This window comes from Nymphalis io, chromosome 2 (genome assembly GCF_905147045.1).
Source record: "Nymphalis io chromosome 2, ilAglIoxx1.1, whole genome shotgun sequence".
In the NCBI taxonomy this organism is placed as follows: Eukaryota; Metazoa; Arthropoda; class Insecta; order Lepidoptera; family Nymphalidae; genus Nymphalis; species Nymphalis io.
The window spans coordinates 8,622,351-8,649,568 of NC_065889.1; the positions used below are offsets into that span (position 1 = coordinate 8,622,351).

The 27,218-nt window shown below is 32.5% G+C and overlaps 4 protein-coding genes across 4 annotated transcripts; 2 read left to right on the forward strand and 2 right to left on the reverse strand.

Annotated features, from left to right (window-relative positions):
- Positions 1-56: 56 nt before the first annotated feature.
- LOC126773193 (2-Hydroxyacid oxidase 1) lies at positions 57-5,080 on the forward strand. Its single transcript, XM_050493924.1, has 9 exons — positions 57-243; positions 399-550; positions 3,005-3,125; positions 3,208-3,342; positions 3,481-3,609; positions 3,722-3,854; positions 3,958-4,077; positions 4,568-4,679; positions 4,933-5,080. Exons 1-9 carry the CDS (start codon positions 110-112, stop codon positions 4,998-5,000), a joined length of 1,104 nt encoding a protein of 367 aa, XP_050349881.1. The 5' UTR covers positions 57-109; the 3' UTR covers positions 5,001-5,080.
- On the reverse strand, positions 5,037-8,448 carry LOC126774868 (uncharacterized). The gene is made up of 7 exons (XM_050496518.1): positions 8,335-8,448; positions 7,497-7,618; positions 6,724-6,874; positions 6,543-6,585; positions 6,324-6,412; positions 5,256-5,675; positions 5,037-5,183 (listed from the first exon to the last, which is right to left on the reverse strand). Exons 1-7 carry the CDS (start codon positions 8,446-8,448, stop codon positions 5,097-5,099), a joined length of 1,026 nt encoding a protein of 341 aa, XP_050352475.1. The 3' UTR covers positions 5,037-5,096.
- Positions 8,449-10,685: 2,237 nt separating this feature from the next.
- On the forward strand, positions 10,686-15,710 carry LOC126773168 (beta-catenin-like protein 1). Its single transcript, XM_050493839.1, has 13 exons — positions 10,686-10,880; positions 10,956-11,153; positions 11,502-11,648; positions 12,173-12,304; positions 12,394-12,553; positions 12,695-12,786; positions 12,895-13,026; positions 13,213-13,361; positions 13,609-13,784; positions 13,856-14,022; positions 14,381-14,476; positions 15,023-15,119; positions 15,553-15,710. The coding sequence occupies exons 1-13, from the start codon at positions 10,851-10,853 to the stop codon at positions 15,639-15,641; spliced, it is 1,665 nt and encodes a 554-aa protein (XP_050349796.1). The 5' UTR covers positions 10,686-10,850; the 3' UTR covers positions 15,642-15,710.
- LOC126773128 (glutamate--cysteine ligase) lies at positions 15,697-26,974 on the reverse strand. The gene is made up of 11 exons (XM_050493754.1): positions 26,493-26,974; positions 25,851-25,962; positions 24,076-24,259; positions 23,832-24,004; positions 23,547-23,746; positions 23,162-23,358; positions 22,375-22,546; positions 21,524-21,721; positions 20,236-20,460; positions 19,516-19,697; positions 15,697-19,009 (listed from the first exon to the last, which is right to left on the reverse strand). The coding sequence occupies exons 1-11, from the start codon at positions 26,742-26,744 to the stop codon at positions 18,838-18,840; spliced, it is 2,067 nt and encodes a 688-aa protein (XP_050349711.1). The 5' UTR covers positions 26,745-26,974; the 3' UTR covers positions 15,697-18,837.
- Between the last annotated feature and the right edge of the window lie 244 nt (positions 26,975-27,218).

Sequence of the window (27,218 nt, forward strand, 5' to 3'; positions counted from 1 at the left end):
TTGGTATTATGTAAATTGATAAATCATTTAACAAAACATTACTTCTTATCAGTACAACTTACTTTAATTATGACAGTCTATTGAACAGTACAATATTTGATTTTACACAATGGAGAAATATATTAGTGTGAAAGAATTAGAAGATGCTGCTTTAGCATTATTACCTAAAAACGCTCGAGATTATTACAAAAGTGGTGCAACTGAGGAATACACGTTAGCAGAGAATAGACGTGCGTTTCAGAGGTAATTCGCAGTAAATCAATTTTAAATAATTCTAAACGCTATAGCATACTATTGCGGTTTTATATTTAAGAGGCAAAATAAATAAAAAAATACTTTCAAAAGTCACGAGAGAACCGTAAACATGTTTATAGTACTATTTCCCATAAAATTTGTAGGCTTCGCATACGCCCAAAATGTCTCGTCGGCTTAGCAGCTTGCGATTTATCTACTACTATACTAGGAGAGAAAGTGGCAATGCCGTTAGGTATATCTCCTACTGCAATGCAAAGAATGGCACATCCTGATGGTGAAACGGCTAATGTCAGAGGTAAGGTTTTTCTTGCATTATTTATGTATCTTCTTTGTACTTTGCAATATATTTGGTAATAAAAAAAATAAAATAAAAAATACATAATTTCCTCTCAACCTAATTTCTCTCACGGCAGTCAATTTCTAAAGACTAGCCATAATTACATAGGTAATAATGTAGCTCACGCATCTTTGAAGAACACTTTGTATTACTTTCATTATGCGTTAGAACGGCTGGAGACATAGGACTCCTGTTCTGTTCTACTTCCCGACTCCAGATCCTTACTGAGAACTCGTAGCACTTCTTTATTGACCTTCCGACGGAGATTTTCATTTGTACAATAACTCGAAATTAATAGTATTGGGGAAAAATTGATATTAGGAATGTTTATATTTATTAGTAGTTGTAATACTATTATTATTTAATCCTGTCATTTCATCATTTACTACAATAATGACGAATTATTGGGAACACTTGGTAACGGCAAACTTCTTAACTTTTAAATTATGATTTCATTTTACCAATTTATTTCATATAAACTTAAACAAATATCCATGGTTCTTCACGAAATCTGTATTTTATATTGTCTAGCCTTTACAGTTTAAAAGTTTGCAGAGCTCTGCTACTAGATTAGACGATGATATTGTTGTAACAATCTGTAATCTAAGTGACACACACAACAATTCACAATGAATATGGCTCATAACATTGTATCATTATTTTTGTTGGAAAAGCGGTTAGTAGTTCTTGTCCTATAGAACTGACGAATATTATATTTATACCTTAAGCCCTCAAGTACTTTTTTCATAGTTTAGTTAGCACTAAATCTAAAAATTCGTAGTTAATTTAATCAGGTTATAAAGTCCTTTCTGAAATTCTGAAAACAATTTTTTTTCAGATTTTCCCAATGAAAATCAACATTAGTAGAGTAGTCAAAATGATTTGTTTGTTCTGTTCATTACGTAGAAGATTTAAATCTAACAAAGTTCTGTGACTACTGTATCTTTTTTCTAAAGTCCCATATGAGTACATTTTAATATACAAATATGAATCAGTAACATTACTAAATAATTTATTGATTTATTACTCACAACTAGAACTATTGATTTTCACTTATTTTAATACTATATTATATATTTCCTAATTCAATATATTTTGTCATCTCCTCAAAGACAAAATAGAAGAAAAATTATACGTAATTGGTAATATTATATCAAAATTATGTTGCAGTTATGTATTACTATTAGAAATGTGCTTTGCCCTTTAGCCTCAAGGTATTACTATGATAAAAATAATAAACCTTTGCTAAGTATTTTATAAATATTTATTAGAATCTCATGTATGATCGTCATAAAGTACAATAAGAAATATAAGTAAAGGACATAAATAATATTAATAAAATTAATAGTGTCGAGGACGTTGAGACTGTCATATTAAATAAAAAGTGCTTTTTTATTTATATTTGCCGCGTTTGAAAAAAATCATTAGTGTTTTTTAAATAACTTCTGATATCAATATTTATTTAGAAAAATGGCGGGTGCTCAATGGATGCGATTAGCACAGGACCGGGAGAATTGGCGCGCCTGTGAGGACGCCTATGTCCAGCAGTGGATTAATGGGGGCTGAATATGATGATGATGATCAATATTTTCAATATCAGACTAATAATAATACTGAGAACGTATTATTGTAATAATTGGTCTTTAGACTTTGTTTATCCATTTATATACTATTAGTATTAATTGTCACTGAGATAACTGACATAGACCTTACTCACACGCAGCATTGAGTTGGACTGTCTACACTTCTGTCCAATCTTATAAAAGATTGTAAAATATTAAACATTTTTAGTACTTTTTATAGTGTTGACATATTCCTAACATCCCCCTTTTTTCACTATGAGCTTATATCACTTGAGACACGCAACAAAGAGACTTTTTATACAAGGCTGCTGTGTAAGACGACACTGATAAGATCACAGAACACTTTTACATTAAAAATATTTTTGTTGCTTTCACCTGATATCTGTTGCCGTTACCTTTTATTAGACACATTTTAGCGACCTTTTTTAGTTTTGGCATATTCTTAACACTCAGTACCTAGCTCTTTGTTAGAACTAAAAGGTATCTTAATAATAAGTAATAACTTTAGATGCGAGTAGCCATTGTATGGTATTGCTCTTCTAGCATCTGTTTTTCCTGATCAACATAAATCGGGTATGTTTAGAGCAAGAGTGAATAAGCATCTATGAATAAGTGCGTTTCATCTTTAACCGCATAAACACTCCGCAAACAAACCTCATAAATCGAGCAATAGACTAAAATAAGTCGGTCAACTGATACAAGTGTAATGATCGCATTTGTTACTTTTTATCCTAAGTTTAAATGTTATTTGTTGTTTTGGTTGTTATTTTTATCTTTATTATAATTATGTAATAGAAATCTTTTGGTAAATTATTGTTATTTTCCACAGCCGCTCAAACCGAAGGCGTGATTTATACACTGAGTACAATCTCAACGAGTTCTATTGAAGAAGTAGCCGAGGCCGCTCCAAATGCTATCAAATGGTTTCAATTATACATTTATAACGATAGGCAAATATTATTATCATTAGTTTTTTATATGTATTTTTAAATACTATTTAAATTGAGTTCGGTACTTATATTATGTTTTCAGAGAGGTAACACAAAGATTAGTCTCAAGAGCTGAAGAGGCTGGATTTAAAGCTATTGCGCTAACAGTTGATACTCCTATTTTTGGTCTAAGAAGAGCTGATATTCGTAATAAGTTTACTCTTCCGACTCATTTGAAGTAAGTTTGTATTGTGTCAAAACTTTTCTTAAGGAGTTATATGTATTACATAAGTCATAATATGTGTTTTGCTTTTAAAGAGTATACTCATTTACAGCTTTAAAATTTTCAAGATAATTTATTTGGATAATTTTTTAGATTGGCAAATTTTGAGGGTAATTTATCCACCAAAATACATAGTACAGGGGATGGCAGTGGTTTAAATAATTATGTTAATAATTTATTTGACAAATCTTTGACTTGGGATGAAATAAAATGGTTAAAGAGGTAAGTGAATACTTACTACAAAGGTAGAGACGTAAATGATTCTACAAGCTTATTATAAGATTATAACCATTATCTTTAAAATGAGACCTGAAAAAAACTTGTAACTTTACAGCAAAACTAAGCTTCCTATAGTGGCAAAAGGAATTTTGCGTGGTGATGACGCAGTGCGAGCAATTGAAGCTGGTTGTGACGGTATCTTGGTGTCTAACCACGGTGCTAGGCAACTAGACGGCGTTCCGTCAACAGTAATTTGAATATTTAATGTTAACATTTTAATTTAATTATAATGAAACCTTCGAATTGATCGAAGAATAAAACACAATAAGGACCGATTATTATATATTTTAGATTGAAGCTTTACCAGAAATAGTCGAAGCTGTGAAAAATTACAATGTTGAAGTATATTTGGATGGAGGTGTAACAACAGGAACAGATGTTTACAAAGCATTAGCTTTAGGAGCAAAAATGGTAAACAAAACTTGGCATACTTTTTATGCGGGACAAATATATATTCGGTCTTATGGATTTTACTGAATACTGTTTATTTTTATTTACGTTAACAATTATATGAGCAAATACCACTTATGCTTACAGCAGTAGTAAGACCCGTCAGCTAAGGGATTACATATGCCAAGCGGGTAATCAGACTAAGAATTGAAAGATCTAATTGATGATACAACTGACGACCTTCTTTATTTAAAATATTTTGTTAAGTCAATTTTAATGTGTAGTAGTTCTAATATGTAGGTTTGATATCAAGTGTGGTGGTAGTTTATTTTTTTTGCGTAATGAAATTACTTCGTATTTCGTAATTCAACAGTACTTCGTAGTTAAATTCTTAGACTTTTTATTAGAGATAAATTAATAGTTAAGCGATTTATGAAATGATTTTGTAATTTCAAGTCTCCTTCCAAGGCATATCCTATACTATGTGACCTGATAAAGTTCCATCTTGTAGGTTTTTGTTGGTCGCCCAGCTATTTGGGGCCTAACAGTCGGTGGCGAAGCCGGTGTCCAGCGAATGTTAAGTATATTCCGAAAGGAATTGGAATATACATTCCAAATTGCAGGTCAGATATATTTTATTACGTTGACGAGACGAATTATTTAACCAAAAATTAGATTGAAAGTTACTCCATTTAGATTTTTTTTTATAATTTACTTATATCAATTTTGCATAAAGCCCGAGCACTTGTAAAACGTAAAAAAAACAATCTACTACCTTCTAAGATTTTCTAAAGCAAATCTGAAAAAAATCTGTAAAAAATTTTGCTGTTTGAAAAGCTCTACTGTACTGGTTATTTTATGTAAATGTTGTTACAGGTACTCCAACCATTGCAGACATCACGAAAGACATGGTGCGTCACGAGTCAGCTTATAGTAGGTTATAATTGCATCATTTGAAATTACAAGACCTTACTTGACATGTGCTTTCACAGTGTATTCGTAATAAATAATCATTATATGAATAGTTGGGATTAATTGATTTATTTCATTATGAGTTTCCGATATAAATTATATAACACACTTGGTGTCATGTAGTGTTCGTTCGGCCACATAGTTCTTGATATTTTCTGAAAGATAATTAAATTTAATGAAAAGATTAAGTTTATTAAAGTTATTTAGTGAGAAAGTTCTTAAGTTACCTTAAAATCGCATCCGTACAAGTTTATACCAAACTTCAATCTCTTAACTGTTTGTTGTAGAGTTGCATCGTTCGTTAGTTTTTGTTTTAAGGCGATCGTATCGTCGCACGTATTGCAAGAACTGAAATTATAATCTTCAACGCCGAATTCTCTTTTCAAGTATGCTACGTTTCCTTTTTTATCAAAATGTCTAGAATTTGCATCTCTTTCACGCATATAATTTGTAAAGCTGTTACATTCAAATGTTGAAACAACTGATGTACTTGTCGATACATCTTTGCTAGTAGAAGGTTCTTTATGTCTAAATATATTCTTAAAGGAAGTAAAACTTTTAACGAGTGTCGTACAAGATCCATTGATGATATCGATAAATTTTCCACCAATAGTTTTATTTTGTAATTTTTTATTATCTGACGTTCTCTTAACATTTTTCGTTTTATTTGTATTAGTTTTCATATAACATTTTCTTCTACTCGCAGCTGATTTTACAAGTGATAAACGAGAAGATTGTGATATGGAGTTAGACTTTAATGTTTTTGTATTACGTTTAGGCGTAGACACAAAAGGTGGCGCGAAATAGAATGTACTATTTTTATTCTCCTCTTGCGTTAATGTTGCATTAGCAATCTTATTAATATCTTGCGTATCATTATTAGCGGTTTGGTTATAACAGGAGCTAGCAATGGAATTGTTATTGAAACATTTTTTCCTGTTAGAACGAGGATTGTAACTTAACGTTTCACATCTTTGGTGGTTTGTGGTATCTATTGATTGTTTAGGATGAGCTTTGTATAAAAATGAAAATGATAGATCATTGTTAGCTGTGGGAAAATGTTCACCTAAAATATCATATTTTATTTTGTCTCCAGCGTTTTCTCTCGAAAGTTTTCTTTCTACAAGAGTCCTATCACACGCAGTCGCACGTTGAACGTTATTAATGTTATTGCCATTATTATTTTTTCGTCTGTTATTATTATTACAATTATTATTGATACTTTGTATTCCTATTATTTCTTTCAAAATATTTCGGAATAATACGTTTGTGTCATTTTGCTTGTTACAAATTACATATCTTAGAGAATAAGAATCATTTTCTTTGCACTTCCTTATAGTTCCTTCAATACCAATATTTTTCTCCCTGTCATATCTACTTAAGACTGAAAAATAAGTCGAAGACGATTTTTTAAATATTTATTCTTCTCTGATGGAATAAAGTTTAATCTTTCTAAACGCCCAGCAGTATGACATTTACGAGTTACTACTATGAGTGTGAGATCATATACAAACCTTTTTGATATGAAAACAGAATTATAGAGACCCATTGACCTAGCTGTAAGGAAACAGAAACAACAACTTCAAACATCTAAATAAGAATACAACGTAATTTTGATCTTAGCATTTTTTTCAAATTGTGAAATATTAGTAGGTAAACATTATTATTTTTGATTTTTAAGATATGGTATATTACCAAATTGGATGCTCCGTATCTATGTAAAAAGTACCGCAGATGCTCGAATATATGAGACGATTCCGACAGTATGACGTGATGATTTTCATTTGTCGTATTTTCAACAATAGTGTTTAGTAGTTGCAGGCAAAATGGATGTTGCAAAGATTCTCTATAAATCGCCAAATTGATTAGATTTTATTTATTTTACGCTTCAAGAAAAAGAAATGTGATAAATTGTATAAGAACCATGATCAAATTATTTTTTCTTTATGATATCGTTTATTTTATACTTGCTTTCAAAGGTAGATATCTATTTATTGACTGCTTCGTTGGTCTAGTGGTTTGATGTAAGGCCGCAGACCTGGAGGTCCTGGGTTCAATTCCCAGGTCAGGCCAATAAAAAATTATTGGATTTTTCTGTCAGAAAATTCTCAGTAGCAGCCCGAAGTCTGCAAGTTGGAAGTGTGTATACTCAAGTGGCTCGGAAAGCACGTAAAGCCATTGGTCCTGAGCCTGAACTCTTTCCGGTCGTGTCGGATTGCCGTCCCATCGGATTATAAGAGTTAAGGAATAGAGAGTGCACCTGTGTTTGCGCACACACATTGAGCTCTATAATATCTCCTGTGTAGTTGGTTAATCTCAAGAGAGACATTGTTATTATTATCTATTTATCTATTCACTTTGATATAATTCTAAAAATAACTAACTTAAGAACGGCAAAGATATAATGATCGTGATTTAGACATTTTGTAACAAATACAAACAAAACACTAATCGAAATTCAACTATACCTCGTAAATATTTTCATTCCATTGTTCTCGTGAAACAATTTAATATTGCTACTGTGGTTTGAAAGAAGACTTTGCAATACAATAAACATATCTGAACTTCCTCCACGACATCGTCGTATACACTGCAAGATTATATCATGAATGTCATAGGTAACTTTTTTGTTCAGCGGTTACTCTTTTCGAAGGTATAAATTGATATCTAGCACAACTATTGATTTGTGAAGTATTATTAGTGAACTTTTTGTCGAGGAATCCTCAAAATAGTTGGGAATCAATTTGTCGACGAAATTTAAACAGACTTCAGAATGATAACAATTATTCTTTTGTCATAAAAAAACATCGAAAATATTGCTCGCTAAGTAGTTAAAAAAGCCGAGGTGGCCCAGTGGTTAGAACGCGTGAATCTTATCCGATGATCGTGGGTTCAAACCGGGGCAAGCACCACTGTATTTTCATGTGCTTAATTTGTGATTATAATTCATCTCGTGCTTAACGGTGAAGGAAAACATCGTGAGGAAACCTGCATGTGTCTAATTTCATTGAAATTCTGCCACATGTGTATTCTACCAACCCGCATTGGAGCAGCGTGGTGGAATAAGCTCCACAACCTTCTCCTCAAAAGGGAGAGGAGGCCTTAGCCCAGCAGTGGGACATTAACAGGCTGTTACTGTACTGTACTGTAAGTAGTTAACGTATGTGAATCCGAAAAGGTTTATTTTAAAATGATTTATGTTTAATCATCCGAAAAACTATTTGAAAAAAAAAAACATCAAAATAATGTTGTTTAAATTTCAATCTCGACATTAACAAAACGATACTGTAATTGTGTACATCTCACCAAAGGTACAATATGTGAGCAATATGTCTGATTGCTTGTGCATTCGCGGCAAGCCTCGCTGATACCTCTGCATAATGCCTTCAGAGTGTCTTGATGCTGACAAAATATAGTCATTTTAAGTACTATAAGATATAATTGCAAACAAGTTATAATAGTAAACACTCGCCATATTAATATCTATTTTCTAGAAAATCCGTATTTGACAAAAGAAAACTGTAAATAATTTAGATGGAGAGGGTGATCAAAACACGTTTCGAAGAAATCAATGAAGACCTGACGATGCCGATACCGAGATTAAGGTTTTACGACATTTTCCCTTTAAAACGACCAAAGCAAGCGCCGGCGTTTGATCTCGAAAAGGAGTTGGGTGCATTAATGCTCCTCAAGTACTGAGCCAATCGAGTCCGAAAATATTTTTAGGTATATATTACAGAAGCAGAAGTTAAAGTGGGGCCAGATATTCACTATTATAGTGGGCGAATCGATAACAATTACCTACACAGAGGAGGGCGTGTTATCTCGACTCTATCACCAATAAACCAAGAAAGCGAAGAGCTCTCAGAATTCCCGAATTCAAGGCTTCATCCTGGCCTGGTTGGTGTGTGTCCTTCACTCGAAGACATATCGGGACAGACAGACTAATAATACTTAGCTATATTCGCAGACACAAACTCTACATAGTCGTTATTGTCGATCACGTCATTACCAAGCTACTTCAATCCTAGTTAATAAAATGGAGAATCGAAGCAAATTCCCAAAAGCCCCACCATACAACGTTTCGGCTGGTGGAATTGACATGAGTGAGGACTACTGCACACGCTCCATAGCCCGGCTCCTCCTTTCTGACAAAGTGCTAGATTGAGGTGCGTTCTCACAGTGACAACCTTGGGATCTTTTTTTCCTGAGCTCCTTTGTTTAACGCAGGCAGCGTTATATTTCTTTTTTACAAGGACAGTTTCTAATTAAATCGATTAAATTTTAATAAAAATATCTGATAATAACAACTTTTACTGGTGGTAGGGCTTTGTGCAAGCTCGTCTGGGTTAGTACCACCCACTCATCAGATATTCTACTGCAAAACAGCAATACTTGATATTGTTGTTTTCCGGTTTGAAGGGTGAGTGAGCCAGTGTAATTACTGGCACAAGGGACATAAAATCTTAGTTCCCAAGGTTGGTGACGCATTGGCTATGTAAGCGATGGTTGACATTTCTTATAATGCCAATGTCTAAGGGCGTTTGGTGACCACTTACCATCAGGTGGCCCATATGCTCGTCCGCCTTCCTATTCTATAAAAAAAAAACTTCATACCATCATAAAATTTATAAAGAGATTTGTCATGGATGTTAAGCAACCACTGATTCTTATCATATTTTGCGCATGAATGTGCAAAGACTTCTTCCTCGTTTGTCCTCTGTCGTTGATATATAGTAATGCACAAATTAAATTAATTGCTATTGTAGTTTTCTCCTGCAATCCGCTATTTAACACGATTACTATTTTGTCATATAACGGATCACATTTTATAATACTATCGTAATTTGTATCCTGGTGATAAAAGTAAATTTTATTGAATTATAACATAATTATAACATAAAACAAAACAATGTGATTTTTAGTTTTACGTAAATAATATAATACTAAATAAACTTACCGGAGATAGTAAATATATTCCTATAGTTGAAAAAATTCGTGTTAAAACATGTATGTCACACGTGTTAAGTAATAATTCTATAACTTCTTTTAAATTTGATCGCGTTTTTGATAGTAAATTACTCTAAAACCACACATTCGTACAAAAAACAAAACTTTTAATTTTTATTTATAAAAGCACAAATCCATTAAAAATATACTTTACCTGTTTTAGCGTAAAAGTACTATTTTCAAAATCCTGCATTGTATAACTATAATCAGTCAAATATGTATTATTATGTATTAAATTTTGTAATGACTATTCTTTTTAACTTTATTATTTACATCATTTTAATATTTACCGCCAAGTTTTTGGGAGGAAGTTTGAAAATACCTTTGGGAATTGGAATTTGGAACATAAATACTTTTCCTATTTTTTAATTCAAAGAATATCGTGACATCGAATGTAAAGGTTCATCCACGAATAATTATTTAATAAAAAATAGGACAAACCCCTATTTCAGTAAGATACTAAATAAGATGTCCTTTATTAATATAATTGGTATTAGCTTTGAAGAACATTGAAATAAATAATCTATGATAAAAACATTTTAGCTTAAAATAATCTTTGGATTGTAATTTGTGTATAAGTCGTAGAATTAGTTTCTCTGTCTACGGTATAAGTTCAATCAGTTGAATGAAGTGGTCAACTTGTCACTGTCAATGTTAGCTTGCTTAACATCAACTATTTGTTCAATATCTATACAGTTGTAAGGCAATTCGTAATTTAAGGAAATTTGTTACCAATTAAAATGGTTTGAAATTTTATTTCATATTATTACTAATTATTATTCATAATCTGCTTATATTACCATATAATAAAAATGGATGTCGGTGAACTACTTTCTTTTAAAGTAAGTATTAAACATCCATAAAAAATCATAAAGAGTATATAGACCAGAAAAGAGTATAAGAGATTTAATTTTTAGCCCACGCCAACTCCTAAAAGACCTAATGAAGACGAGCTGGATGACTCTGATGATGAACCAAACCGCTCCGGAAAAACTCGTCGCTTAAATAAATCAGCCGATCGTTTCGCATCAAATAGAGTTCTCCCTAAAGAACCCACAATTACAGACAAAGAACGAGAAGATATCCTTAGATTTGTTGAGACTGAAGTGACAGAGGTAATTCATATTGTTATATTTTGAATATCTATATGTGAAGAGAAAACTGATAACCCCTTTTTAAGCATATTACACACAGTCAGGAATGTGAGATTTTTATATTTAAATTTGTATAGAAAAAGAGTGCTGAACACTCAAAGTAATTATATATGTATATGTTCTAAATAAGTGGCATTAAATGAAATAAAACTTTCATAATTTATGTTCAAACTGCCGATGTCAACATGGCAAACTTAAAAACCAATTCCTTGGATATTTTTAATGTTAAAATAACAAGTTTTTTCAGCTAAGTCTTAATTTCTTCTTTCTATCTTTATTATATTTCATAACATTGTCTTTTCAAATTAGGGAGAAGTTCTCGATGATACTACTGTAAAAAAATTAGTACTCAACTTTGAAAAGAAAGCACTCAAAAATAGAGAAATGAGAATAAAATTTCCAGATCAACCAGAAAAGTTTATGGAAAGTGAAATAGATTTGTTTGAAGCACTACAGGTAATGACAATTACTTTTTTTCATAAATAAAATATAGCAGTTTAATATAATTTCATACTTAAACTAATGAATATAAACTAAAATGTAAATTTATGATTTATTTTTTACCATTACCTTAACCAATAACAACAGCCTATTCCAACCACAAGTGGAGTAAAGACAAATAAACAGCTTTAACATTGAATTGATGTTATGGTATTGGTCGAGATTTTGAATCATAGTTGCTATTAATTATGGATTCACATAAAAATAGTTTCTTGATTGTTGGCCAAGTTATTATCGAAACTTTGAGAGTGAAATTAAAGCGGATATAAGTAGTTAAGTGTAATAGTGTTGTAAATATAAAAAAAGACTAATCAAGAACTGTTTGTAGTGCATAATATAGCAGAGCTATTAGTGAATCTCATAAAATATGTAAATCTAACTTATGTTTATTTTTATTCTTTCTTCAACTGGAATATACATATCAGTTGTCTGTGACAAGAAACTCAATTCCTATATAAATCTGTTCGTCTAATTTTTAGGATTTAAGTGCAGTAGCAACAGTTCCTGACCAGTACCCTTTGCTGGTGGAATTAAAATGCATTAACTCTATACTAGAGCTACTATCACATGACAACACTGACGTTTCTACTAAAGTTGTTCATCTGCTGCAAGTATGCAAAAAATATAATTTACAAATTACAGTACAATGTTTTATTTTTTTATTATTTCAAGTTATTTATTTTAATATTGTAAAATTTAGGAACTGACAGATGTGGATATTTTACATGAGAGCGAGGAAGGCGCAGAGGAATTGATTAATGCTTTAGCTGAAGCGGAGTGTCCTGCTTTACTACTTCATAATCTGGCCCGTCTAGATGAGCAAGTACCTGATGAGAGAGATGCTGTTCATAACACATTAGGTATAAATCAACAGAAGTATTTTGAATAATATATTCATGACTGTTGAATTTATTATATTTGAATGTTTTGTTCAAATTGTAAGGTTTTATCAGTTTTTGTTTCGAATATATTATTTATATGAATCCTTATTATTTTTCTAGGCATTATTGAAAATATAACTGAGTTCAGGCCAGAAATGTGTGTTGAAGTCGCAAAACAAGGTTTCATTCAATGGATACTTAAAAGATTAAAGGTAAATTAATGTAACAAATTACTTGTTAGCTATTTATTTTAAAAAAATGTAAAAAATTACAATACAGGTTATTCTTTTTTGAAATTCAATGAAATAATTATTTTACAGATAAAAATCCCATTTGATGGCAACAAATTGTATGCAACTGAAATTTTATCTATACTTTTGCAAAACACTCCAGAAAACAGAAAGTTGCTTGGAGATCTTGATGGAATTGATGTTCTGCTGCAACAATTAGCGGTAAGTAAATATTTACAAGTGGTTAAAAAATTAAATCCTTATTATTACTTGGCTGTCGGCTGGATAGATATTTTTTTTTATGTATTTTCAAAACATAAGAAGATGCACCTTAAATTATTAAATATGTTTTACCAGTGTAAAAATCTTTAATAGTGTGATTTTTATATATAATTAATTTTATTGTAGTTTTACAAACGCCATGACCCAAGTGGAGCTGAAGAACAAGAAGCTATGGAGAATATGTTCGATGGACTTTGCTGTGCATTAATGGAGCCTTTGAACAGAGATCGATTTCTGCGGGGAGAGGGGTTACAACTCATGAACCTTATGCTTAGGTGCGGTCCTGTTTCAAATTGCACTTGCTGCTTCCCAGTGATTTACCCGCATTAAAACTTACGTTTGTGATATTATAATTATATGCGTTATATATATATATATATATATATATATATATATATATATATATATGTGTATATATAGGCTATAATCGGGATTAGTGCGTTTAAACAAAAAAAAAACACTTTTACATATTAATAAAGATAAAAATTAAATGTTTTAAAATATTGTACTTACACTTTTCAGGGAAAAGAAAATGTCTCGTAATGGTTCATTGAAGGTTTTAGACCATGCTTTGGCAGGACCAGATGGACGGGATAACTGTAACAAATTTGTTGATATATTAGGTCTTCGCACTGTGTTTCCTCTGTTTATGAAAACACCAAAAAGGAAAAGATTACTAACAGTTGATCAACATGAAGGTTTGCATAATTCTATAATAAGCATATTAATTAGGAGCTTGCCTCATAATAATGTTCTCATTTTTTTTCAGAACATGTTGTTTCTATTATAGCATCGATGTTGCGTAATTGTCAAGGTGGACAGCGGCAGAGACTTTTAGCTAAGTTCACTGAAAATGATCTTGAAAAAGTTGACAGGCTTTTAGAATTGCACTTTAAATATATGGACAAAGTAGACCGAACTGAAAAAGAAATGGAGGTAAAATAAATTAAAAAAAAATAATCCTTATATTAATCCATATCTAGATAATGTCCGACATAATTTGCATCGCGTCTTAATTTTTTTTACGCATTTATCCGATATGACTTGCGCACTGCTTATTGTACGTTGATACTACAATGCCATGCGAAACCCAAAAATACAACAACAGAATAAAATTTCAACTCAATCTGATCATAAAGATGCTTTGATATTTATGTAATAAAAAAGAAAATTATCTTTCTTAAAATCGATATACAATCTAGGTTAGCATTGCAATTGTATGACGCAGAAATTTAAAAGATTAATGGTAAAATTCGTACTAAAATAGATTGGAAAATATATTTTTTTGTTGCAGCAAGACGCTGAAGACTTGGACGACGATGCCCAGTATTTGAAGAGGTTATCCGGCGGGCTGTTTACGCTGCAGCTCATTGATAGGATTATTTTAGAGGTACCTTCAAATTTCATTTCACTTAAAAGTTATTACATACATTAACTTTTTTAAGAAAAAATCCATATGGTATGGAATATAAAAAAATATATATATTAAGTTTTTTTGCTTAACTTGCTTGTCTAACTACGATTTTACGTTTTTTACTTAGAGTATGTCACTAAATTTTATATTATACATACATATACGATATGAGATATTATAGTGCTCACATACTTGGGATAAATAGGTGCATTCTTTATTCCTTACGGCGCCAATCTATGCGCGGCGTTGACCATTTACCATTAAGTGACCCATTTGCCTTTCCGCCTATTTATATAAACAAACATTATTGTTTTTTATCTCAATCTGGGATTTCAAAGAAAATTTTTGAAATAAGCAGCCATATAAGTGAACCCCTAGATCAACAATTGATGAAATGAGGCAGATAAACAATTACCATAAAGGTAATGTTTACAGATATGTCCCATTTTTTTAATAATTTCTAAATTAACTAAGTAATTTTTGTTGCGTCCAAGTGAAACATATACATATAAATTTCACCAGGTGTGTACAGCGGGTCCGCCAACTATAAAGCAGAGAGTGCAACGAGTGCTCTCCTTGAGGGGCGGCTCTTTAAAAATCATTCGTCACGTTATGAGAGGTAAAGTACTAAATAATTAATTAGTTCTTTAGAAATTAATAATGAACATCAATAGCTTAACAAGTACAAGGGCCATGTATCGATGTGAAAGTAACTGGCTCGTCCTTGAGTTCCTTGAGCTATTGTCGCCCAACTCCTACTACAAAATTAACATTTTGGTCGAGGGGAAAATAGTAATATAGTAGCACTGTGTACGGTGTGGCGCAAGTGACCCAAGTGGTTTTTTTATGTGGTGCCATAATTATGCTTGTAGTCTAATTAAAAATATAATTTAATTTTGCAATTTTTTTTTATTATATATTAACATAATAATAAATTATTATTGTTATCAATCAAAGTGAATTAATGATTTTTATTTAATGAATTGTAATATCTCGTAGTAAAATTCATTGTAGTTTATATGAATACAATAGATAAATGCTACTGTTTGCAGAGTACGCGGGTAACTTGGGCGACGCTGGAAGCGAGGAGTGGCGTCAACAGGAGCAGCAACATATACTGCAACTTGTTGACAAATTTTAAAACACCAACGATCAGCGAAATATTTTTGATAGTGTTTTAAATAAAATGCAATAAATAAACATTAAAATATTTGTATTTTATGTGGACATACACTAATAAAATATCGGTAACAGTGAATAAAATACATAAATGTGCATAAATAAAATTATAGTTTACACATTTTCCGTTCTAAAATTACAAAAATGCACATATGTGGCTCACCGAACAGTCACATGTATCACAATAGCGAGGCGCATCTCCTCGCCGGTGACGCGAGCCTCAAGACCACGTATACACACGGCACAGTCAACAAATTCGATATTATTAATACCTCTATCCCCCAGACTAATCTTAAGTATATCTTCGTTAATTCGAAAAACTACTATAGAAAACAAGTGGTCAAGCATTAACGTGAATTAACTTATAATTATAATACAAGAACTCATTTTGTCTTTCACTCGTGAAATGTTGAAAACCGACTTACGGTGCTAGGATATATTGATACGTGTATCATTTGAATGTTAATACTAAGTCAATCGTATACCACTTTCTGACATTTCACGATCGTGTTTAGAGTTTGTTCTTACATAAACCTGGTTTGTATATTCAATCACTTCTTCATACAACATCAAATTTGAAAGTAATTTGTTGACAACAAATGTGTTTCAAATAAAATACATCCTCATCTTCCAGAAGTCGAATTGGTTATTTCACAATATAAATCTTCCTTCAGAATTTTTAATTCACACAAAAATAAAAAAATGGGCTTGGACTTAGTTTGCCTAAAACAAACTTTATTTAACACAAAGTAAGTCCTTACACTTGTACCGTGCGATATCTATTTTCAATCGTAAAAAATAAAAACAAATTATAATTATTTAATAACTTTAAAATATTGAATAATTTTAATGTAGGGGTAAAACTTCTGAAGGAGTTTTTGCAATTTAGTGTATATATTTGTCCCACCCAACTGGGCCTATACTGTATAGTCGAAATGTTAAGTAGCCCGCAAACCTACACACGATAAGCAGCATATGTCCTATCTTAAAAAAATACTTTTCTTTAAGAACCTTGATCAGTAATAAAAATTACGTAAAATATTAAAATTATTAATTTATTCACATAATTAAATCTAAGATTTGTTGAATCTATTTCAACTTAGTTATTATATTTTAAGGAACAAAATTTTAAAATCGATAAATAGAATGCAATATGAAATAAAAATATTTAAATTAATAATTGCTTAATCATAATTAGTACATAAATAAATAAAAGTAATAAATGATATTCTTTATCAATTCGAAATTATACCAAGTTATCGAAGATTCGTGAAATTTCGGTATAAAAAAAAAAAAACTTATCTTTTTTCATAATTATTAAACAGGCAAAAGTATAAGTGATAACCGGGTAAATTTAAAATATAACAATATAATCTAAAAACTTGCTTTATGTAATTTAAATGCATAAAAGGTTAATTTTGAAATAGTGGGTTGCAATAATAAATTCACAGCAGCATGATACTAATACTTACAAGTTCTTTCTTAGGAACATTGTTAACATACCTATTTAGATCCAAAAACGGCAGACATCCATTCAAAGTAACATTACAAGATCATTAACCTTATTGTGTGTAAGACAATTAACAGCCCTTTTAAGGAAGTCAACTGGCACACATTCCGAGTCATTGAGAAGTCATCTGGACTCTACGATGTCAAATGTAAACCAATAGTTATATTACAAATAAATGCCATATCTCTATCATTTTTAAATACTGAAATGTAGATTGTGATGCTGTCTGGTAATAAACATGCAGGCACATTAAAAAATAAGATACACCAAAGGCACGGGACAACACGTCTTTGGAGATACAGGTAAAAATCCTTATAATGTCTTTGTCCACTTCTGAGTATGTTAGTATGATCTTACAATTCTTACATATAAATGACCTAAGAAATAAATTACTCGAGCCTCGCACCATTTTAATTTATTTATAAAATAGAGACAGACAATCAAATAAGCCACCGGATGGTAAGTTGTCACTAACGCTCTCGACATGGTCATTGAATATTGTCAATTCTTTAAACCAGTCTGCACAAAGCATTATCATCACTAAATCAAATGTTTTAAACGAAATTACTAATAATTTTGTACATTTTACCTTCATTCCTTCGACCCCAACCATATTGCATCCAACATTATGTATTGGAATTGTCGCGACGGGATCTCAGTCGTTTTATAATTAAAATGTCTGTCTATTTCGATTAAGAATGTTATTCATCACAATTTCTTAATATTTATATATAAACTATACAACCCAATTTATTATCCGTCACAAAATAATACACATATAACAGAGCCGCCATAACAAGATTGGTATGTTTACACGTCTGATCGTGTTTTTAATGTTATAATATTATAACTATTTTATTATACAATTAACGTACGTTTGTAATCACTTAAGAGGTGATACTAGATTTTATGTTTTTATTATAAGAACATAATATATTTAAAGACGAAACATTATTGTGAGAATACTAGGAATATATGGAGTATATAAATATAATGCATGAACAAAAATTAAATACCTTTTCGTAATATTTCAAAATTAAACACTATTCTATGAAATAGTAATATTTATGGAGATTTTTAATGATAATTAAGTTTTTATTAAACAGATTTTTAAATTTTGATTTTGGAATGGTTAGAAAAATCTTCAAAAATAGAACTAGCCCTTAACAAAAATGTGATATATCCTTAGTATAAAGACATTTTGTGAAATTCATTATGTATAAGACGGATGACTTTATATTTCACATATAACATTTATAAGAATGTTTATATGGCGGCCCGATTATAATACGGTAAAAAGTCAAAAAGTTTCATTTATATATAATTTGAGTGACTGTTCGCCGGACGCTTTACACGAAAACAGTAATTATTAAATTAATCGTGTTTGCACTGCAATATAATATCAAGCAATGTTAAGTAATATAAATGATCCATACCATAATTTTATTTCGCAATAATGCACATAATATAAATAATAAGACACACATGTAGCGAAATATTTTTTGTTTGTTGTAACCTGCTAAATGTTCGGTGTACAGTCACCCATACTAAATCATAAACTATGTAAGGCAAACCTACTATAACAAGAACACAGGCAATAAATATGCGCGTCAAGAGCTCAAGGCACTCATGGAGGCAAGGGAGGCGGTTAGGAGCAGTCCTTGCTCAACATCCTCCTAAATGCGTTGGGAATGTCTTCGTTGGTCTTGGAGGCGGTGCTGCCGCCCAGCAGCGTGGGTGCGGAGATCGAGCCCGTCTGGATGCCGTGAGCGGTTTTAAGCAGATCATAATTTATTTTTTCGGTCACGACTGAATCTTTTCTGTAAATATTTATTTTATTCGTATTAGTAAATATTATTTTTATAAAAAAAAATTAATAATGTCCTGCTTCTGGCCGATTTCGCTGACGACGGCCATTCACAACGGGGACGCAGTGAAAGGGTGTGTGTGCAGGGACTAGCCAATCACGCACGCGAATTTACATTATATGCGCAGTTTAAGTGCACTGCATCCTTTCATTCTTATAAACCAATAGTATGGCAATCCCAATGTATCCAATATTTACTGTAACTGTAACAGCCTGTGAATGTCCCACTACTGGGCTAAGGTCTCCTCTCCCTATTTGAAGAGAAGGTTTGGAGCTTACTCCACCACGCTGCTCCAATGCGTGTTGGTGAAATACACATGCGGCAGAATTTCAGTGAAATTAGACCATCCAATATTTATTTATCAAAATTCCAATCCATTTCTAAAGATGACAGATTAACAATGTTATAAAAAAACTATGATAACTCACTTTACGCAAAGCGAATAATGTTTAACGTACTTGTATTCGGGGTGGTTGGTGACGAAGTTTCGCATCCAGGTGGCCATGGTGTGTATCTCCCCGGCGGCGCGGCGCTGGATCAGCTTGAGGTACTGCTGCACCGAGCAGTGCGTGTCCGCGTCCACGTCCATGCCCGACAGGTACGACTCGATCAACGGGATCAGGCCCGGGAACACACCTTCCTGATTTATAAAATTATATGCTCTCTTTACGCTGTAAATAACTTCATGTTCAAAATATTACAACTAGAAGTTCATCAATGTTTAAATGTTAGAATTCAATTTCGCTTGTATATGTGAAACTAAGTAGCGCTTTCTATATAACTATAATTTATTTAGACCACGTTGGTCCAGCCCTTATCTAACCAGGCACTCCCGGTAATCCAATATGTATGTTCAAGTAGAGTCTAAGTCAAAGGAAAGAAAGCCGCTAACACCAAAGAGCGCCTCGGGACGCGGTCGGCATCGAGAGCGCTGTTACGGTCATCGTCAACTCGATGGACCGAGACCGCGGTGCCAAGACAAGAAGACTAGGTCCGAGAAGCACATTGATAACTCACTTCACATAAGGATCTATAGCAAGGGAGGAGGGATGGGTGAAGTATGAACACTCCCAATCAATATTGACTCGAAGAGCTCAGGATCGAAAATTGGCGTACGAGTTAAGTTGACCTAAGTAAATAATTAATAATTATACCGACACGCCGCGTGTAGGACGTACCTTTCCGTTGACGATCTCATCGACGGTCATCTCGAGGTAGTGGTCGCAGTCGGCGGGCGCGGCGGGCGCGGCGGGCGCGGCGGGCGCGGCGGGCGCGGCGGGCGCGGCGGGCGCGGCGGGCGCGGCGGGCGCCACGGTGCGCGGCGCGCCGACGTCGCGGCGCCACCAGAAGCGCTGCTCGCTGCACGCGCCGCGCCGCTGTGCGCGCTGCATGTTCTCGTCCACCTGCCGCGCGAAACGGAACTCTATGTCAAGATACTTTTTATTTATTTATTTATACAAAAGTTTTGTTTACAATTCATATACAAGCGATTCATTCCAAACTAGCTATTCGCTGTATTTTAGAAGGTTCCTCCCAGGCTTTTGTTAAAATAGTTGTTCCTTATAAAAAAAATAAGTCATATTGTATTTGTTTGTGTGTACTATGTGTGGATTTTAATAATATGTGTATATGCAAGAATTATTTAAATTATACATTATAGTCCATGTGATTCATTATTATGATCTAGTTTAAGTAATATTGGTTTAATCGTAACAATTTATTTGCTTAAAGTATGTTAGGTTAAGGTTGTTGAAAGATTTAGCTGTTCAATTGCTTTAGCTTTTCAGACATGCAAATATGGTATACATGACAATAAACCCATTAAAATAGCATTGATACTAAAAAAATCAAGTCAACTAATTTAAAAAAAAAATAATTGTTCTTAATTGGTACAATAAAATAAACTGATAATTTAATAATTAATAACTTTAACTCGTATATTCAGTAAGATATTCAGTATTATTTATAGTGCTTTTAATATAATTTTAAGCAAGTGTCAGACAGGTTTCATTCATGTGAGTCCAGAGTTGTAGTTTACCATATTTTTGACTAAGCTGTATTGGAATTTATAGTTTATCACCGAAACAAATTGCTTATTTATAATAAAAAAAATCATTGATATAGGTATATTATAAACAATAACGGACCAAATATGTGCCCGGAACGCCGCGAGTGACTTTGGTTTTCCGGGAATTTTCGTATATTATTAACATTCTACATGTTGTAGGATTTCAAAACATTTAGTTACAGTTAAAAATACATTCAAAATTATAAATCACATTTGCCTTGATAAATAACTCGACGAATACTGGAATAATAACTTGACCAATGAAATAATTTTGAAATGCACATGCATTCTATTAATCTATTGAATGTTTCTTTAGGGCATTGTTTATTAATAACTTTTCACGTGGTAAAGCGTGATGTTATAGATATGGAGTTACACCTTTCAAAAGTATACCTCACCTTACTGATCGGCATGACGAAGTTGAGGTTATACGATAGAATAACTCGGGTTAGCAGCACGACGAAGCAGACGTAAGCCGCGTTTTCAAAGTCCGTGAGTTGCGCCTCGCACGGGCGGAACTCGACGCGCCAGCCTATGGGAGAGTTCGGAGGCGGCGGTTTGAACCGCATTGTCTGCCAGTTCGTAGACTGGATATTCTGAAAATATAAGATTCCAATTATATACTCTACAAAAGCTAAATGTTACTAAACATAACTTTATACTTCCGTCACGTAAAAGTGTATTACGTAATCGACATTAGACGTTATGCATCCTCATTATTCATGGGCACAGGCGAGATATGGAATGTCCTGCGTCGTCAATTTTAGCACTATAGAATTGGTGGTAAAGCTTTGTGCAAGCTCGTCAGGGTAGGTACCACCCACTCATTAGATATTCTTCCGCAAAACAGCAGTACTTGGTATTGTTGTGTTCCGGTTTGAAGGGTGAGTGAACCAGTGTAATTACAGGCACAAGGGACATAACATCTTAGTTCCCAAGGTTGATGGAGCATTGGTGATGTAAGCGATGGTTAACATTTCTTACAATGCCAATGTCTATGGGCGTTGGTGACCACTTACCATCAGATGGCCCATATGCTCGTCCGCCTTCCTATTATATAAAAAAAAAAGAATTATAATGCTAAAGACCCGGATAGGTATCTTTGAGGCAAGATAGAATATCGTTTCTTCTTAGACTACACCTACCATCAGTTGTATGTACGTATGATTGTTGTCAAACGTCTAAGTCAGTAAAGTAAGTCTAAAGTTTAAGTAACGGTAGTCAACTTCCACTCCACGATAATTGGTACCTCGAAGTGATCGGTATCGTTCTCGTCGTCCTGGTGCACTTTCTCCGTAAAGAGCGAGACGGTGTCCCGTATGAAGAGGTGCGCCACGTGCAAGGCCAGCGGGTGGTCGATGCCGCCCTCGCGCAGGTGGCGGTAGATGGCCGCGTCGTGCACTATCGGAATGTCGTTGTACCTGCGGCATGTTGTATTTCAATACACGTTTATAATCAACTTCATTGCGACGGATGTTGAAACTGAAATTTTCATTTAATTAAATTTATTAATTGAGGTATATAATAAGTAATCAACGAAACTAAGAGTTGATACAATCGAAAATATATATTTTTAGTAAAAAAAGTTATCAAAACTGGTGGTAGGGCTTTATGCAAGCTCGTCTGGGTAGGTACCACCCACTCATCAGATATTGTACCGCAAAACAGCAGTACTTGATATTGTTGTGTTCCGGATATAAAATCAAGGCACAATCGTCACAAGGGATATAAAATCTTAGTTCCCAAGGTTGGTGGCGCTTTGGATATGTAAGCGATGGTTGACATTTCTTACAATGCCAATGTCTAAGGGCGTTGGTGACCACTTATCAACAGGTGGCCCATATGCTCGCCCGCCTTCCTATTCTATAAAAAAAAAAACAGGGAACACTTATGGTACAATCTTAGTAATGTTATTGTGATGTTTTATTCTTGTTAATTTAATTTTTAACGTAATATATAAACAAGTTTTGTTTGTTTAATATTTCTTAAAAGCATCCTTCTGATTCATTAAACTTTAATACATATAAACAGCTCACTTTTCATGGTCTGGAGATAGATAGGAATCAATCGAGTCGTATCTCGACTTCTGTATGCGGAATTTGTTGTTCTTGAGAGGCTCGAGGCCGCGCTCCTCGCGCGTGCGGCAGTCCACGGAGGCCGAGATCACGTTCCAGCGACAGTCCGCGTCGGAGAGAAAACCGCGGTAGATGGGCGACGCGGCCGATAGAGCGAGCTACAATAAATACCTTGATCCAATACCACATATTGGTTCTCGCCTGACTATTGTCAATGGAGATATTGGTGATAATGGAGCGCAAGCATTGCCAACTTTTCAAACTCCTTATTTTGATTATTTTGATTGTTTTGATTATATCAATACATACTACATAATATAAATAAATTATATATAAAATATTATACCATGATTGGACATAGTGGCGCGAGTTGATCGTAGAGCGTGCGAGCCTCAGTAATGCAACACGCCTGGAATGTAAGTTGGAGGCAGCAACAGCCCATACCGAAACCCATAGCGTCCATGTATATGGAGTCTGGCTGAGCCGCTCCGGGCTCTAGTTTATGAGAATCGTCTACTGGGATTTTCGTATTTACATCACGATAAACTAAAATTGAAACAAATGTATTTCTTCAATATAATGATATTCATCCAAAAACGATTAACTAGTAAAATTTATAGCTATTTCTTACTTGGAATATTAATGGAAACTTTTTCTTGTCTTCTCTCACGAATGTTTGAAGTTAGAGTTTTGAAACGAGGATGGCCGGAGAATATACCTTCATCTGGGAAAAAGTGCGACATCGTTACGCCTCTGTCTGGCGTGGGCGAATATGGCGGACTTGTAAAATTTGGGCAGCCAAGCCTAGTAAACAAAACAATCTATTAGTTATATATTATTATTAATATATTATAGTCTAGTAACTTACGACATACCTTGGGAAATTTGTGATACTCATTATAACCTCACCCTCTTTTAATAGGGTACTTGCTTCCATTCTACGATATCTCATATTAGCTTCGACTATATTAAAATGAGCCAAAAGACCGCCGTATGGCTTGCCTGGAGTACCTTCGACCATATATGCACCATATTCAGGGCGCCACAGTGATTTCACATCTAAAAAGAAGAAAATTTGTTTACATCTTTCTCCGTTAATTGATAAACATAATTATTACTAAAATAATTTAATTTTAGAAAATAAAATACTTGCTTGAGTCTTATCATATACAAGACTATTATTATAAAAAGTTGAAAGTAAACTTTTTGAGATAAAATTTCAATGGTTATAATTGTACTTCGAAGGTTGTTTCGATAACAGAAAATCAAGACTCCATTGATATAACAATAATATATTATATATCTTGTTTTATCTAATTACATAAAGATTGTAGATTACATAAAGAAATTAAATCAATGAGATTTTAAGGTCATAATTGGTTAATTTAATTAGTTCGTTTATCATATTGTATAATTGATGTTTGTGTATTAATAAAGATTTGCCGATTTGTCGTCAAATTATTTCGATGTACAGTTTTGTTATTCTATAAGCCACAATGTCATGGTTACAATAAGCAAACGGAATGATGGTGTTTGTTCAACATGAAACGTAAGATTTCCTTATTTGAATGTAAACTCATTGGTCCGATTGTTACATAATATTGAGCAATACTATAAAACATTACAATGATTCATCTTTTATGCTTTTGTTAAGTGTCGATAATTATATGAATTTTCGTTATTATCAAACCTTATTTTTTTATTTAAACCCTGTAAATAATATAAATAAAATTAACTAGGATATTTGGTTTGTCATTGTATAATATTAGTCATTCAGCAAGTAATTGATTCTATGACTTGCATTTTACAAAGATACTGTTAGTGATAATGAAGTCGAATTGTTTATTTATATATTTAGATATATATATTGGTTTCTAATGCACATTTTACAACGTTAACTTATGTACATCAGTATCTTGTTTGTCGTAATCAGTGAGTTTTGTTCATGTAATGTCCACATCAGATAAAAATTCTTAACTACGATAGAATAACTAATATTTGCATGTATTTTAAAAACTTTCTAATATCTTGTAACCAATGTATGAATTTTCTTACAAGACATAGTTTTTCGACCATGTTAATGGTGCATATTTAGGGATTTTTTTGGTTGAATATTACCTTGATTGCCCACCATATTGTTTTGCTCAGTAAGGATCCAAAATATGATCAAAGACTTAACAGCATGGAAATAGAATTACAAAATGAAACAAAGTTGAAGAATCCAACAAGCCTTAAGACCTCCCTGGACTAGAGTGGCAACAGGTTGAGTTCAATGGTGACAGATGGAGGAGGCCTTAGACATCAGAGACAATTTGTGGAAATACTTTTTTATTGTAATTAGTTTCTTTAAAAAAATTATTTAGCAATATTTTCAATTGAAGGTATGACCGGTTCTGGATAGTTAGTTTAGATAAAGTTTTTATTGTAATTATTTAACCAGAATTCCAGATTTTATATATTTAAATTTAAATTTAAGTGTATGCTGTACATGTTAATTTAAAATTTGAATATTGATATTAAATAGACATCGATGTTAAATGGCCAGGTTGAGCATATTTAAAAATAGTTTTTAATGATTCTTATTACAATAGGCCATGACACTGCTTATTATAATAGACCAAAATTATTTTTAAATAGGTGTTATATATACTTTGTGGATCCTCCAGTTCTTTTTCTTGTAGTTTAGGAAGAAGTTCATCCGCTCTTAAGCTAACCGTGGCCCGTTGGTTTATATCATCAAATTTTACTATTATATACTCCACCTAAATAAAAGAAAATAAACTTTACAATATTATTGTGGATAAAATACCTTTAGATAAAGGATCTCCTTTAAAAGACTTAGACATTGTTTTAGAAAGTGATGTCTCAGGATGAATAATTCTGGGCTAAATTTAATAGTTTAGAGGTGCAATTAAACAATGCAAATTGTAGGGTAATAAGAACTGATAATAAATTAACAAAAATACTTTTCAAATTATTATAATTTCTTATGATAAAAACCACATTTAGAATTCAACACATCAACTAAATGTTAAGCAAGCGTGCTACATCCTAGACGGTGTCGATGTTTAACTTCAGGCAAGTTATTATAATAAGGTCAAAAGCTAACCTAATAAGTGTAAAAAAAAATATTTACTGAAAATAAAGGGCTTAGTAAATTTCAAATTTATAAATAAATCTATGTAATCTTATGTTTAATTGAAACACAAAAGTATAACTATTTATGTTAAATTAAATAAATAATAAAAATATAACAACAATCAAAAAAATATATTTAAGAAATTTGTCTAACCTCATCTCCCCATTTTAGAACATCACCAGTGCGCTCTCTTAGCTTACTATATAGATTAATAAATTGCTCGACGCCATGGTGCCGTACGTGCTCTGCTAAAGCTTTGGTTTCATCCCATGAAAGTGGGCTACCTTCAGTTAGTAATCCCATATTAACGATTTGAATTTTTCGTAAATTAAGACGTGACTTGAAAACAATTTTACTAATTCCGCAAGTATAAGTATACCTTCTTACGTAAAAACAAAAGTTCATTTATTGCAGTAATCACTTGGAATAAGTAAAGAAAAGAAGAAAAAAATCTAGCACGAATAATATAATTGAAATGTAACTTTCTGGAGTTTAGGTTAACAAACTAATAGTATAGTCAACAAAAATTGTAGATTTAGTATGTTACAATATTAAACACACTGATAGTAATGAACAAATAATTACTATACACTAATTATAAGTGAATGATAAAAAGACAACAACTCAATACTCATTGTCGCAATCACATCATTACATTTATTTATATTTTAGATTATTTACTGATGTCAAACCCAATGTTACCAGCAGGCAGCATCTAAGATAGATTATAGCAAAACCATGACAAAAAGAAAATTTTAATTTGTAAGACATAAATTAAAAATCATTAAGGCGTTAATACTTCCAGGTTATTTTTAATGACCAATTAAATAGTAATATAATACTAACAGACTTAAAAGGTTTATGGTACATAATTCAATG

What these genes read in the sequence shown, in the direction of transcription:
- LOC126773193 (XM_050493924.1), top strand. Translation starts at nt 110, where the DNA reads ATGGAGAAATATATTAGTGTGAAAGAATTAGAAGATGCTGCTTTAGCA. An exon ending in AATAGACGTGCGTTTCAGAG is followed by an intron (nt 244 to 398) that starts GTAATTCGCAGT and finishes TAAAATTTGTAG; the next exon opens with GCTTCGCATACGCCCAAAAT. An exon ending in TAGCTTTAGGAGCAAAAATG is followed by an intron (nt 4,078 to 4,567) that starts GTAAACAAAACT and finishes TCCATCTTGTAG; the next exon opens with GTTTTTGTTGGTCGCCCAGC.
- LOC126773128 (XM_050493754.1), bottom strand. Translation starts at nt 26,744, where the DNA reads ATGAACTTTTGTTTTTACGTAAGAAGGTATACTTATACTTGCGGAATT. An exon ending in ACGATACCGATCACTTCGAG is followed by an intron (nt 21,722 to 22,374) that starts GTACCAATTATC and finishes TTATATTTTCAG; the next exon opens with AATATCCAGTCTACGAACTG. An exon ending in ACCAACCACCCCGAATACAA is followed by an intron (nt 19,010 to 19,515) that starts GTACGTTAAACA and finishes AAATATTTACAG; the next exon opens with AAAAGATTCAGTCGTGACCG.
- LOC126774868 (XM_050496518.1), bottom strand. Translation starts at nt 8,448, where the DNA reads ATGACTATATTTTGTCAGCATCAAGACACTCTGAAGGCATTATGCAGA. An exon ending in GATACGGAGCATCCAATTTG is followed by an intron (nt 6,586 to 6,723) that starts GTAATATACCAT and finishes GTTTCCTTACAG; the next exon opens with CTAGGTCAATGGGTCTCTAT. An exon ending in ATTCTTATTCTCTAAGATAT is followed by an intron (nt 5,676 to 6,323) that starts GTAATTTGTAAC and finishes AAAAATGTTAAG; the next exon opens with AGAACGTCAGATAATAAAAA.
- LOC126773168 (XM_050493839.1), top strand. Translation starts at nt 10,851, where the DNA reads ATGGATGTCGGTGAACTACTTTCTTTTAAA. An exon ending in ATTTGTTTGAAGCACTACAG is followed by an intron (nt 11,649 to 12,172) that starts GTAATGACAATT and finishes TCTAATTTTTAG; the next exon opens with GATTTAAGTGCAGTAGCAAC. An exon ending in AACAGTTGATCAACATGAAG is followed by an intron (nt 13,785 to 13,855) that starts GTTTGCATAATT and finishes ATTTTTTTTCAG; the next exon opens with AACATGTTGTTTCTATTATA.